General features: G+C 54.6%; 2 protein-coding genes across 5 annotated transcripts; both read right to left on the reverse strand.

The window, feature by feature from the left end:
- Positions 1 to 5: 5 nt before the first annotated feature.
- Positions 6 to 6,450, reverse strand: LOC116234561 (disintegrin and metalloproteinase domain-containing protein 18-like). 4 transcript variants are annotated; one of them, XM_090125722.1, is made up of 20 exons: positions 6,348 to 6,450; positions 5,685 to 5,749; positions 5,437 to 5,498; positions 4,911 to 4,989; positions 4,592 to 4,668; positions 4,327 to 4,519; positions 4,146 to 4,202; positions 3,926 to 3,997; positions 3,501 to 3,664; positions 3,332 to 3,413; positions 3,073 to 3,209; positions 2,674 to 2,854; positions 2,442 to 2,474; positions 2,141 to 2,339; positions 1,889 to 1,997; positions 1,564 to 1,747; positions 1,251 to 1,331; positions 865 to 985; positions 630 to 786; positions 6 to 152 (listed from the first exon to the last, which is right to left on the reverse strand). In XM_090125722.1, the coding sequence occupies exons 1-20, from the start codon at positions 6,391 to 6,393 to the stop codon at positions 20 to 22; spliced, it is 2,232 nt and encodes a 743-aa protein (XP_089981848.1). In that variant the 5' UTR covers positions 6,394 to 6,450; the 3' UTR covers positions 6 to 19. The 4 variants fall into 4 exon arrangements, with proteins under 4 accessions (XP_089981848.1, XP_089981847.1, XP_031458106.2 ...); XM_090125721.1 differs by having other exon boundaries at positions 2,141 to 2,294; positions 2,442 to 2,531; XM_031602246.2 differs by having other exon boundaries at positions 2,442 to 2,531.
- Positions 6,451 to 6,490: 40 nt separating this feature from the next.
- On the reverse strand, positions 6,491 to 13,341 carry LOC116234522 (disintegrin and metalloproteinase domain-containing protein 32-like). Its single transcript, XM_090125724.1, has 20 exons — positions 13,259 to 13,341; positions 13,118 to 13,182; positions 12,881 to 12,942; positions 12,616 to 12,694; positions 12,459 to 12,535; positions 12,230 to 12,386; positions 11,934 to 11,999; positions 11,644 to 11,715; positions 11,381 to 11,547; positions 11,214 to 11,295; positions 10,981 to 11,117; positions 10,208 to 10,394; positions 9,895 to 9,984; positions 9,472 to 9,670; positions 9,224 to 9,332; positions 8,786 to 8,969; positions 8,608 to 8,688; positions 8,364 to 8,481; positions 6,694 to 6,841; positions 6,491 to 6,617 (listed from the first exon to the last, which is right to left on the reverse strand). The coding sequence occupies exons 1-20, from the start codon at positions 13,302 to 13,304 to the stop codon at positions 6,503 to 6,505; spliced, it is 2,241 nt and encodes a 746-aa protein (XP_089981850.1). The 5' UTR covers positions 13,305 to 13,341; the 3' UTR covers positions 6,491 to 6,502.
- Between the last annotated feature and the right edge of the window lie 970 nt (positions 13,342 to 14,311).

Genomic DNA, 14,311 nt, shown 5'->3' on the forward strand with positions numbered 1-14,311 from the left:
GCCGGTTGCTTCAACGTCTTTATTGCTCGCGTGGTTCCCCCGCGCACAGCCCCGAGCGACGCTCCGGCTCCGGCTCCATCCTCACACGGCTGCTCCGGCTGCTCACGCTGCTCTCGTTGCTCCCCATGCTGCTGGTTTCTTCCTCGGCAGAGCTGCAGGGATAAATGAAGGCTCAGCGTGGAGGTCTCAGCACAGTTCAGTCCCTGCTCTCACTCCCCTCCAGCCCATCACATCTCCATTCCCAAAATGTGTGCATCCCCAAATCTGTGCCCCGTTATTTTGGGTTGGGGACACCGTCACAGTGCACATGGTGACACCCCGAGGGGCATCAAAGATGCCTGCCCTGTCCTGGCCCTGCTCTCTCACGTTGTCTCTCTCACTCTTCTCCTCCACAGCGGGACAGATGTGTTGCTTTCCAGTTGTGACACCTGTAGCTCTTCCTGCATCTAACTTTTCCCCTTCTACAGTTTCCTTTCCCTTGGAACCAGCAATTTCTCCCAGGCCTTTTATGCAGACAGCCAGCTGGATGTCATGGAATACGTCCTCTGGATCTCAGCAGCTTTCCAGGAGCTCCCACACATCCCTGCTCACCTCTCACCCACTGCAGGAACCACCCAAATTTAACTCACTCAGCAGCTTCCATCTCTCTCCTAGCACAGCGCCGCATCAGCTGGCTCCACTTCATGATCAGGATGATGATGCAGATGAGGATGGGGATGAGGAGGCAGAAGCTCAGCAGGAGCGCGTTTTTCAGCCTATCCTTCTGAGAGACCTTTGGGGCGTGGCCTGGGGACAGAACCACGCAGCAGCCCAGGTGATGCTGAGAGCCCTGGGGCTGCTTGGGGCTCCTCTATGGGCACTCACTCTCCATTTCCCGCAGCCGCTGTCCGCTGTCAGTGCTGCCACCCAGCGCAGATCCCCGCATCTTGCAGTGGGGTGGGTTCCAGCCTGGGTGGCAGTGGCAGTTTTTCTTGTTATTGCACACCTGCAAATGCCAGAGTGGAAAGAAAACACTCCGTTTCCAGTTTTCCGCTAATCTAGACGAGCAAATACTCCATGTTCCTTCATCCCATTTAATTTTGATCTTAATTAAAGTCTCACTTAATTTCTCCCACACTGCTGCATGATGATTCTGGAGGATGAGGACCCCCAGGTTTGGCCAAGTCCCAAACACCTGGAAATAACCTCTCGCTCCTCTTCAACACCGAGCAGCACAGCATCACCTCTCCAGCAGCACTGCTGTCACTTACCCCGTGCCCATGGCATTTTTTCTCTGCATTGCAGTCATAGTTGAGAATGGAGTGTGGGTGACACGTGCCATTCATACACACCTGCAATTACAATAGGAAAAAAACCCTGCTGGGCACTTTTCTATCTCCATTCATCAAGCTGGCCATTGCTCTATAAAAGATCCCTTGGTCTAAGGGACGATCAGTAAGCCAATGGCACAGGCAATAAGCAGAGACCACCTTCAAATTATACTGCAAAATAGCAGCTATTTCTAAGGCTGTTACACCCTGTGATAATGGTACATCATTTCCATGCTTGGGAAACATTTCTTACCTTTCCAGGACCACATTTTGTACCATCCTTAACCAGGAAAGGATCTGCCTCATTGGGTGCATGCATTACATCAAAAGACACGCACAGATGTTCTTGCACTTGAGCGTAAATGATGGCACCCTTTAATCTAGTGAAGGGAACTTGATTTGGGTACGTGCAGATGAGCTTTCCACAGCCCAGATTCCTAAGAAATTCATCAGCACAGCAAAGGAAGAAAAGTCAGTGTGCAGAACACAGCCACACCGCAGCAGCGTGAGATCATTGCATCACATTTTGCTTGGGAAGTAAAGGGAAACACCAATCAAACACGCTGGGTTACACCTACAGCCAGGAGCAGGGCTGGTACCCATCCAGCAGCCGATTACCGCAGTGCCCAAACCTATCCTGATGACTGTTGATTTCTTCATAACACGCCAGTGGGGCATTTTTTGCACCTGGAAGTTTAGAAGCAATAGAACAGAGGGTCACACAAATGCGCTGCATTTAGCATATATCAATTCTTTAGATTAGAGGGACCCATTCCCAGGTGTTGGGGGGGGATTTCTGGCCCCGAAAGCACTGCGCCAAGTGCCACTACCTCTCCCATAGAGCCTCTGGCATTGCAGCTCAGCAGACTGGCAGTGCCCATGGTAGCAGTAGCCGGTGCTGTGCTCACAGCTGTGCCCATCCTGCACGTAGACGTCGGGAGGGCAGGAGGCAGAGGAGCCGTTGCAGAACTCGGGCAGATCGCACTGAGCATCAGCAGGGGGACGGCACAGAGTGTTGGCAGCCTTGAACTGGGATTGAACACCAACTGCTCGCTGCGAGCACCACACCCCCATCCCGTCCATTCTGCAGGTGTGGGGCTGAGCTCCCATCCAGAGACTCGCACATCTCACCTGACATTTTTCACAGCACAGACCCAAGGAACACTTCGAGCCGGGTTTCAGCTTGCACTGTGTAGTGCAGCATGCATCCTTGGCACACGCCTGCAAGCACACTACGAACTTTTGCTGCCCACACCCCACTGCCTCGCTGCAGGATGAGTGCTGGCCCTTTCCTGCTGTCAGGGAGCAGCGCAGGGAGCAGTGCAGGGATCCCAGCCCCACAACCCCCCCCAACCCCGCTCACCACATCACTACCACAGTCGCACTGCTCATCTTGCTCCACCACGCCGTTACCGCAGACGGTGGCTTTGGAGTTGGGGTGCATTTGCAGGACCCTGAGGAAGGGGCAGTTTGGGTTTTGCCACAGGAACTGCTCCAGGTCTGCAGCGCTGCAGCTGCTGAAGGTCTTTGCCCCACCGACGCGACTGAAAGAAAGGGTGGACCTCAGTGGTTGTGTGCTGGCACTGCCACTGCTGTGGCACTGGGCAGCGTTCAGGAACATCTTGCTTTTGGAAAGGAAAGGATTGCTTTTTAGTAGTGAAGCCTTTATCCTTCTCAAGCAGGTATCCCTGCACCACCACCACATCTGCAGCACAGCCCTCTGCTGGGGGTATCTGTAACACAGGGACCCCTGGGCACTCACAGTGCTGCCGACTCCATGACACAGGTTTGTGTGGGGCAGCGGCAGCCCCGGCCATCATCAAATCCCATGCCCATGCTGCGCCCCAGCAGCTGCGCCAGGAGGACGGAGAACGATTCCAGAGTCACAGCACGCTGCAGCTGCAGGAGAGCAGTGCTGTTGGCTGTGGCATGGCCTGGCCACATCCCCCTGTTCAGCACAGCCCCGTACCACAGCTCTGTACCACAGCCCCACACCATGCCCCCATATCACAGCTCCATACCACGGCCACAGCACCGGATGCATCACTGCGGCACAGCGTGCCTGGAGAGATCGCACCCAGAAAGTCAGCCTGGACCCGGTACCTGGAACACAGCAGCTCTGTGCAATGCCCAATGATCCAAAGCACAAAGGTTTAGCAGCTCACTGCTCTTCGGTAGTGGCTTTCTTACATCAGCAGGAAGGGCACTTCGTAGGGCCGCAGGCTAGCCTTCCTCCTCCAATCCAAAAAGCGCAGCAGCACCAATTCTCCAGCCCCTGTGGTCTGAAATTTGTTCCCGAACCTCCAGACCTCCATGGAGGACAACGTCACGGTCACATTCAGGGAGCTGAACATCTGGAAGCACAACGAGAAAGATGATCTTCGTGTCGGGCAGGGAAGAGCCTGCAGCCGTTCTGCGCACGGAGCACCACCGCCCCTCAGTGGAGCATTTCGTTATAGGACAATACGGCACCAAAGCGATTTTAGGGAGTGGGATTAATTCCAGCACAGCACGGATAGAGAGCGGTTGAAAGCAAACATGAGACAAAGCCGAGCAGCGCCGAGCTGAAACCCAACCAGCAGAACTGCAGCGCACAAAGCACAGGTGAAACTCACGCTGTCCAGGAAGCTGATGAGCTGAATCACCTTCCGTGTCACGATGTATTTGTCGCCCCCCAGGTGGCTGTACTGGAAAACAGGGATGCATCGTGGCTATCGGCCATGCTGTGATGGGCTGACGGCCGTGGGGTGGGCACAGAGCAATGCTGGACCACTGCAAAGCTCTGCAGGAATGCAGAGGACAACCACAGCCTGGAGTTGGCTGCACCAAGCTTACCAAACTCCTTTCCAGAATGATGTGGAGCAACACCTCTCTGCGGTGCCTTGACAGCAGCTGGAGGAGAAAAAAAGCTGATCGTTGTTAATTAATCTATCCGTGTAATTGAGACGCAATGAGTGCTGAGCTCTGACAGACCCAGAGATGCCAGTGCTGGGTCAGTCCCAATGACAGCACTTACTTTTAGAGCTGGTTGTGCCGTGTCAGAGCTGCTGTCAGCCACCAGAGCATCCCTGCCACCCCCAAGGTGGCCATGTGGGAGCAGAGCCCCAGCTGCAACCCCACTGCCTACAGGATAAACCACGTGCTGGAAGGAGGGCGAGGAGCCCAGTGGCTCAATCCCATAGCTGGCATTGTGGAACTGCAGAAGGCCCCTGTGGAGGGCACAGCATCAGTCTGTGGGCAGTGCTGGGCAGCACTGAGCATAGCAGCACTGTGCCCCATACCTGAGCCCCATGCACGTGCTGAGGGTCACTGCTGAGCCAGGAATGCCCTCGATGTAGCCATGGTAGTAACAGTCGCCCTATGGCAAAGCAAAGGGAACCATCAGCACACCCCAAACCTTCCCAACGATGGCTGTGGTTGTATATCTGCATGGGCAGCTTTTATGTTCCACCCCAGCACCTCCTGCCTGGTTTAGGATGCCAAAAGGTGGAGAAAGAAGGGAAACTCCACTCTCCTGTAATAAGGAGAGACAAGTCTGAAAGCACTGAGCAGGAAGGCCACCCTGCAAACTGCCAACAGAGAGAAGCTAGCTGAGATTACCTTGATATAGGGTGAATCAGAGCGCAACGATCCTGTCTCATTGTATGTGTAAATGCTGAAATCAGCAGGTAAAAAGAACCTGGAACAGAAATACAGCAAAACGCTCTGAAAACACCCAAAGAAATGTTTATCTGGAATTTCCCCAGCTCAAACCAACTGCATGTGGATGGAGCCCAAAGTCCCTGCAGACCCCAAACCACCGCCATTGGAATTGCAGGCATGAGCACCCCCAGCCCCCAGCGCAGCCATGAGATGGTGGCAGCAGGTTGGAATTGCCAAAACAGAATCACAGAATGGCCAGGGTTGAAAGGGACCTCAAGGATCATGAATCTCCAACACCCTGCCACACGCAGGGCCATCAACCTCCACATTTCAGAGCAGCCCAGGCTGCCCAGGGCCCCATCCAACCTGGCCTTGAACACCTCCAGGGATGGACGGGGCATCCACAGCCTCTCTGGGCAGCTGTTCCAGCACCTCACCACTCTCTCATAATAAAGAACTTAAGAACAGTGTGGAATGAACTCACTGCTGCTTGAGGTGAATGGTGTACGGCCGCCCTTCCACTGAGAGGATGTAGGACTGCGTGTCCTTGCATGGGCAGAGAAAGTGAGAATTAGGAAAGGAGAAACAAAACACAGAGAGCAGCTACAGAAGAGGCTGCCAACTCCATCACCCACACTGGGACAGCTCAGCATCGCTTCCCAGAGCTGCACTCCTGCATTGGTAGGAATGCACACGCTCACACACACACACAGAGAATAATTTGATCAGTACCATCTCTCCAGTTGTGTTTGAGAGCACCCTCTGGGGAACGGTGATGTGCAGAGGCATTTGTGAATCTAAAGAAACAAACCGGATTTAGTGATGACCGCGGATGAACAGCACCTCCTGTGGGCATCTGTGAGCTGCACAGCATGGAAGGCAGCTTTCCATGGGCTGTGCCTGCAGAAATTCACCTCGCAGCCATGCAGCCGTGCGGCACCTTTTGTGAAGGTTAAACCAAAGTCCACGTAACACTGCTGGACCCGAGCCCGGCAATATGAACTTTGAGCAATGGGAGCACGAGGGGAGGCTCCGGCTCAGCTCACCTTCTCCAGAAAACAGCAGGGCTCATGGAGCCACGCTCACTATTTATTGCACACAAACATTTGCTTCAGGAGGAGCTCAGCTCTGCCCCACGCCGCGGTGCTGCTGTGCCCGAACCGAACTTCGCACATCGGGCACAGCAGCACAACTCGTGTTCGCTGTGCCGGCAGCAGAAGGGATCTTCGAGCAGCTCAGCGTTTGCTGAGAGTGAACCCAACCGGCACAGGGGTCCTCCCAAGGACTCTTCCTTACGAAGCCCCGAATCCTCATCCCTCTGCCCACCGATCACCCGGCGGATGAACTCCGAACCGGGACCCCCAACCGCACAGCCCCGCAAAGGACCGGACTCACGCAGAACGGCCAGCATCGCCAAGAGCATCACCAGGAGCAGCCCCATAGTGCGATCCCTCCGGTAACGGCCCCACCGTAACGGCCCCTCCGTGTCCCCCCCCCCCCTTCCCCGCATCCCCAGGACAGAGACACGGCCGCGCGGTGCTCCCAACGCTTTATTCGCTCCCGCTGCGCCCCGCCGCGTTCCTCTCCGCTTCATCTTCATCCTCTTCCTCCTCCTCCTTCTCCTCCTGCTCCTCCTCCGCGTCCTCGCTGCGCTCCTCGGCGATGCTGAGATGAACGGAGATGTGAGCGCACGGAGCGGCTCAGCCCCGCACCGCATCGCCCCGCAACGCCCCGCACTCACCGCTCTCCGCTCCCGATCCGACGTTTCCGCAGCTCCCGGCGCAGCAGCAGCAGCAGCACAACCACGGGCACGGAGGGCAGCAGCAGGCTGGCGGCCAGCAACCCTGCTTTTCTCTCCGCGTTCCACTGCGCCCGCTGCTGGTGGGGCTCTGGGGCAGAAAGAGAGTTAAGTTCTTTGCTATGAGAGTGGTGAGGTGCTGGAACAGCTGCCCAGAGAGGCTGTGGATGCCCCGTCCATCCCTGGAGGTGTTTAAGGCCAGGTTGGATGGGGCCCTGGGCAGCCTGGGCTGGTATGAAATGTGGAGGTTGGTGGCCCTGTGTGTGGCAGGGGGTTGGAGATTCATGATCTTTGAGGTCCCTTCCAACCCTGGCTGTTCTGTGATTCTGTGAGAGCAGCTGTGGCTGGGCAGGGGGTGAAAGGCAGCCCTGCAGCACCAACCTTCCTTCTACGACTGGGTGACCGGACTGGTAGACAAGGGAAAGGCTGTTGATGTAGTCTACCTACACTTCAGCAAAGCCTTTGACGTGGTCTCTCCCAGTATTCTCCTAGGGAAACTGGCTGCCTGTGGCCTGGACAGATATGCTCTTCTTTGAGTAAGGAATTGGCTGTAGGGCTGTGCCCAATGGGTGGTGGTTAATGGAGTGAAGTCCAGCTGGTGACCTGTTACGAGTGGTGTCCCCCAGGGGTCCGTACTGGAGCCCATCTTGTTTATTATCTTTATTGATGACCTGGATGAGGGCACTGAGTGCATCCTCAGTTTGCGTACGACACCAAGCTGGGAGGTGGTGTGGGTCTGCCTGAGGGTAGGGAGGCCCTTCAGAGGGACTTAGATAAGCTGGATCGCTGGGCTGGGGTGAATGGGATGGGATTCAACAAGGCCAAGTGCTGGGTCCTGTACTTTGGCCACAACCACCCCTTGCAGCATTACAGGCTTGGGGACAAGTGGCTGGATGACTGTGAAGAGGAAAGGGGCCTGGGGGTGTTGGTTGACACTGAACATAAGCCAGCAGTGTGCCCAGGTGGCCAAGAGGGCCAACGGCATCCTGGCTTGCATTAGAAATAGTGTGGCCAGCAGGAGCAGGGAGGTCATCATCCCCCTGTGCTCAGCGCTGGTGAGGCTGCATCTCGAGTGCTGTGTTCAGTTTTGGGCCCCTCACTACAAAAAAGACATTGAGGGACTGAAACGTGTTCAGAGAAGGGCAACGAAACTGGTGAGGGGTCTGGAGCACAAGTCCTATGAGGAGCAGCTGAGGGAGCTGGGATTGTTTAGTCTGGAGAAGAGGAGGCTCAGGGGAGACATCACTGCACCCTACAGCTTCCTGAAGGGAGGCTGTGGTGAGGAGGGGTTTGGCCTCTTCTCCAGGCAACAAACAGAGCCTGAAATGGCCAAAGTTGTAGCAGAGGAGGTTTAGGTTAGACTTAAGGAAGAACTTGTTCTCTCAGGCACTGCAATGGCTGCACAGGGAGGTGGTGGAGTCGCCGTCCCTGGCAGCGTTCAAGATGGATGAGGAGCTGGATGAGGATGAGGAGCTGCGAGATCTGGTTTAGTGCTTGTGGTAGCAGTGGTGAGGGGAGGATGGTTGGACTCGATGATCTTTCAGGTCATTTCCATCCTTGTGATTCTATGATTCTATGCTTCTATGCTTCTATAACCCCCACCCTGCACTCACTGTGCTGCAGCAGCTGCACACCGCTGTCTATGCTGCCCCCGAGGCGCGACCCACGCTGACGGCAGTCGGGTGGTTTCCATCCTGGATGGCAGTGGCAGTGCTGATGGTTATTGCACACCTGGGGGCAGATACAGGCGGCTGGAGGGTCTTCAGGTCAGGCACAGCCCTGCCCAGGGCTGCCTACTGTGATATGGTGTGGGTAGGGAATCCCCCCGACAAATCACAGCCCCCCACTGTTGCTCACTCCATGGCCATGGCATTGGATTTCGCTGCTGCATTTGTAGCCCAGCACGGAGTGAGGGTGGCACGTGTTATTTATGCACACCTGGAACATCACAATCAGAGTGCTCAGCTCATTGCCCCACATCGGAGCAAAATCTTCAAAGCATTTTAAATAAAATACATATAAAATGTTTACCTACCATTCCGGAACCGCATTTTGTGCCTGGTGGGATCAGCAGAGGATCCTGCCTTGGTGATGCATTCAGGAAATTCAGAGATACACACAGCTGCTCCCGTACCCGGGCATAAACAACTGCAGCACTGGCAGTCTCCAGTGGGGTGCTGTGTGGGTACGTGCAGATCAGTTTGCCACAGCGAAGGTTCCTGTAAAATCAGTCTGCATCAGATGGGTGCGTGCATCACTGACGTGGACATACATTGCATGGTGAAACATCAGCATCCTTCAGCCTCACAGCACCAGTGTGGAGAAGGGCTGCAGTGCTGGCAAGGAGAACACGCACGGTGCTGAGTTTATTGCTTAACACAACTACAGCATTGATGCTTTCCTGCTCTGCACAGCCCGAATTAAACCCAACAATGTGTTTTTAGCAGGGAAATGCCCTTCTTCAGCTGCCTACCTCCACGCACAGGCCCTGTAGCCGTGCCGGGAGTGGTATCCACAGTGCCCAAATCTGTCCCTCTGGCTGTTCAATTCCTCATAGCACACCACGGGAGCACTCCTGGAACCTGGATATTTGCCAGTAACATTGGTCATAACACACAGCTCCTAATTCCTCAGGCTGCACCCAGCAGAATACAGCTCCCGGTTGCTTTCACCACCCAGCATCCCATCACCCATCCCCAGTGCTGTGCCAGGTGCCACTACCTCTCCCATAAAGCCGCTGGCACTGCAGCTCAGCAGACTGGCAGTGCCCATGGTAGCAGTAGCCGGTGCTGTGCTCACAGCTGTGCCCATCCTGCACGTAGACGTCGGGAGGGCAGGAGGCAGAGGAGCCGTTGCAGAACTCGGGCAGATCGCACTGAGCATCAGCAGGGGGACGGCACAGAGTGTTGGCAGCCTTGAACTGGGATTGAACACCAACTGCTCGCTGCAGCCCGTGGCTTTGAGGCATTGCACACCCCCCAGAAGTAACACCTCCCCCAATAACTTCCCTCCAGAATTTAAGGGAGCTGAGCTGGAAATCCCCCACCCAGGAACCACCTCAATTGCACTGCAGCAGTTTGTCTCCATCCTTAAGAAATGATATTTCTCCAATAATCGATGATGGTTACAAGATCAGAGCCTTACCTGACATTCTGCACAACATAACCCAGAGGAACATTTCACTCCTGGCTTAAACACACATCCTGTAGCACAGCATTTATCCTTCAAGCACGCCTGTGGACACAGCAGCACCGCATTACACCACATTTTTGTCCCCCCCTCCCTTAAACTTCTCATCATCACACCTCCTTTTTTCACCCCCACAACGCAAATCTAGCCAGAGCGCACAAAGCTGCCATCAGATCGGTGCCAGGATCCGAGCACAGCCTCTCACAGCTCATAGCTTCGAATGGACAACACACAGCTCTGTATGGAGATGCTGCAGTGCAACCCAAACCTCGGCGCTGCCGCAGTCGCACTGCTCTCCGTTCTCCACCACGCCGTTACCGCACATGGATGCACGGCGTGGGGAGGAGCCCCGCAGTTGAGGGCTGTGCAGGAGGCAGCGCCTTCCATCAAGCCTCAGGAACTGCTCCAGGTCTGCAGTGCTGCAGCTGCTGAAGGCCTTCGTCCCACTGATGTGTCTGAAAGAAAGGATGAACCGTTTTGCTGGCGCTGCCACCGCTGTGCAGCGCTGAAGGCTGCGGGGTGAATCGTTGCAGCCTTCAGGACCTAAAGGGTGCCTGCAAACAGGAGGGGAATCAACTCTTGGAAAGGGGAGATAACAGCAGGACGAGGGGAAATGGTTTGAAGTTGAGGGAGGGGAGATTGAGGTTGGATGTCAGGGGGAAGTTGTTTGCTATGAGAGTGGTGAGGTGCTGGAACAGCTGCCCAGAGAGGCTGTGGATGCCCCGTCCATCCCTGGAGGTGTTCAAGGCCAGGTTGGATGGGGCCCTGGGCAGCCTGGGCTGCTATGAAATGTGGAGGTTGGTGGCCCTGCGTGTGGCAGGGGGTTGGAGCTTCATGATCCTTGAGGTCCCTTCCAACCCTGGCCATTCTGTGATTCTGATGGGGATCGGGCAGCATTCAGGAATTTCTTGTTTTTCAATAGCAAACCCCTATTTATCCTTGCTCCCTTCCCAAGCAGGTATCCCTGCACCACCACCACCACATCTGCAGCACAGCCCTCTGCTGGGGGTATCTGTAACACAGGGACCCCTGGGCACTCACAGTGCTGCCGACTCCATGACACAGGTTTGTGTGGGGCAGCGGCAGCCCCGGCCATCATCAAATCCCATGCCCAGGCTGCGCCCCAGCAGCTGTGCCAGGAGGATGGAGAACGATTCCAGAGTCACAGCACGCTGCAGCTGCAGGAGAGCAGTGCTGTTGGCTGTGGCATGGCCTGGCCGCATCTCCCTGTTCAGCACAGCACCACACCATGCCCCCATATCACAGCTCCATACCACGGCCACAGCACCGGATGCATCACTGTGGCACAGCATGTCTGGAGATGTTGCCATTGAAAAGTCAGCCTGGTCCCGGTACCTGGAACACAGCAGCTCTGTGCACAGCCCTTCCCGTGATGCCCTGCAGCTGCTCATCTCCAGTTATTGTGGTGTTTTGGTCTTACACAAACAGACAGGCCAGGTCGTGTGGTCGCAGAGCCAGGTGTGACTGCTTCCACTGCAGGAACTGCTGCAGAAGCTCATCTGCTGCTCCATCCGTTGGGATTTTGTTCTGTTGCATCCAGAGCTCCAGGGAGGACAGCAGCACGGTCACATTCAGGGGATTAAAGATCTGAAATGTAGCAGCAGCTGTGGCTGCTCACACCTTGGTCTCAGAGCAATTAAACCCCTGCGTCAGCCTGAGGGGCTGCACCTCTGCCAAACTTACACTGTTCACAAAATTGAAAACCTGGATCATCTTCTGTGTCACAGCGTTCTGGTCTGAGCCCAAATAGTTGTACTGAAAAACAGCGTGAGACGTGAAAGTGGCTGAGGCATGGCTTGTGACAGCACAAGTTCCCTATGCCCATCACGTAAGTGTGAGCTACCAATGTCCATCCTTCCCCTCCTGCAAAACCTTCAGCACAAATATCACCCCAAAGGGAAGCTGCGAATGAATGGAAGCTGGAAATGGCACAATCAAGCAAACACAAGGAGAAACGGATGCTGCTGACTTACCAGAGCCTTGTCCAGAACTACGTACACCTCAATGTACTTGGGCAACTGTGCTGCATCCGATGGTGGCTGAAAAGAGAACAGCTGGATGCTCTGTATTCCTACATCCTAGGAACTGCACTCCTGAGCTCTGCTGTGCTACGTAAATCTCAATAATGTCCAGAGCCACTCCAGCTCAGCAGCTCCTCACTTGTTAGATGAGGCAGGAGCACGATGACAGCTCATTGCAAGCCATTGCCATCACTGCCCATCCAGGCTACAAATGCACAGAGCCCCACAGGGCACAGCCCCACGCTCACCTCCTGCATCCCTCTTCCTGCAGCCCTGGGGTGACTCTGAGCAAACAGGAAACCCGCTGTGTTCTCATTTCTCAGCCGATAAACGAAATGCTCAAAGGTGGGAGAGGAGCCCAGAGGTTCGATCCCATAGCTGGCATTGTGGAATTGCAGCAGGCCCCTGCAGAGGACACGGTGCCACCAGCAGTGCCAGGCCTGCTATATCCCTTACCTGAGAGCTCTGTGCCCATACCTGAGCCCTGCACAGGTGCTGAGGGTCACTGCTGAACCAGGGATGCCCTCGATGGAGCCACGGTAATAGCAGTCACCCTATGGCAAAGCAGAGGGAACCCTTTCTGAGCTGGGGAGCCTCAAGTGCTGGTCACCAAATAATAACAACTCAAGCTTACCTTGATATGGGTTGAATCAGACATCGAGGATCCTGTCTCATCTGACATATAAATCCTAAAATCCTCAGGTATAAAGAGACTGCAGAAGAAGAGTCAAACACTGAAGCATTATCCCAAACTGCTGCCTGCAGACCCCAAACTGCTGCCTTTGGGGTCACAGCCACATGCACCCCCCACCCCTTCCACTCCAGTGGGGCAATGGCAGCTTCAGTGCCCACAGGTGGGAATTGCCCTGTGTCAGAACAGCAGGGCAGTTCCAACTCACTGCTTCTTGAGGTGGATGATGTACGGCTTCCCCTCCACCGTGAGGATGTAGGACAGCATGTCCTTGGAGAAAAGCAGAGAAGGGGAGAATTATAAGCAGAACAGCAAGCAGAGAGAGCAGATAATGGAAGCCCAACCAGCTTCAACACTCCCTGAGGGGCAGGCAGAGCCACTCAACCACCAGCACATCACCCCATCACCCAGCCACCCCTGCATGAGTAGGAAGGGAGCACTGTACCGACAGTCCTGTCTCATTGTGGGGCAGCTGCAGTGGGGTTGTGATCTGTGACAACGCTCGTGGACCTGGGGAGAGAGCAGCAGAGCAGCATCACAGCCAGCAGCCCCTACACAGCCCCACAGCTCCGCAGGGAGCACTCACAGAACACAGCCAGCAGTGCAGCCCCCAACATCAAGCACGGCCCCATGCTGCTCAACAACAACCAGCAATGCTGTGCTGGTAACGGCCCCAACAGAACAGCCACAACAGAACAGCCCCACCAGCAACGGCCCCAACGGAACGGCCACATGCAGCCCCAGGAAAGCAGCAGAGGACAAAAAAGGGTGTTTTTGTACAAAACCAGCGTGTTTATTGCTTGCTTGCTCTTACAAAGGTTGGGTACAGCGAGTCCGTCGCACCTGAGTGCTACAAACACACACACTGCATCCCAGAAGCTCATGGGAATGGGGGGAGGGGGGAGGGATGCTGCTGCTCCCGGGGCAGCACTGTAATTGGGAACCCTCCCCCAACCAAATGAGGGCAGGGATAATGTATGCTTTATAAAAGGAAATCAGTAGTCATCTGCAATATTGAACACATTTAAAATCTGAGCCATTTCCATAGAACCACGTCTAAAAACTGCACGTTCGTTGCCCTACACCACCACCCTGTAAATATTGCTAACATGCACAATGAAGTATAAAAACTTAGTAGAAGGCACCGTTTTCAGCATAGTTTTAGTTCACACGTACAGCTTGAAGTACAATTAAGGACATCCTGGATTACTTTGTGATGTGAGTTCCCCACTTTGGAAGCCACGCTGCCAAACACAAAGCAGAGCCAGGAAATGGCAGAGCCTGACCCAAGTGGGACACAATGGGAACAGGGACAAACAGAAGACCCCTATGGACAAGTCTGCTGCTAGCCTAGGTGACATCTGATGTATTTTAAAAGTGTTATAAATCTTAGTCTATGTTTATGGGAAACCACAGGAGTTCAAGTATTTTATTACTGCAAATGCAAATATTCTCTCTCTATATATATTTATATATGTATATACAGAAGATTAGAATTTTTTTGGCAATACTATGGGGGATCTTTGCAGAGCAAGTTTGTACTCAGTGGCCAGCACAAAGTGAAAAAGCCAAGCACACCTTGCAGGGTTGGTTTTCCCCATTTTAATTCTGCTATTTGTCTCCAGCATCAGTTTCTACC

Source organism: Phasianus colchicus, chromosome 27, assembly GCF_987193195.1.
Source record: "Phasianus colchicus chromosome 27, bPhaCol1.hap1.1, whole genome shotgun sequence".
NCBI classification, from domain to species: domain Eukaryota; kingdom Metazoa; phylum Chordata; class Aves; order Galliformes; family Phasianidae; genus Phasianus; species Phasianus colchicus.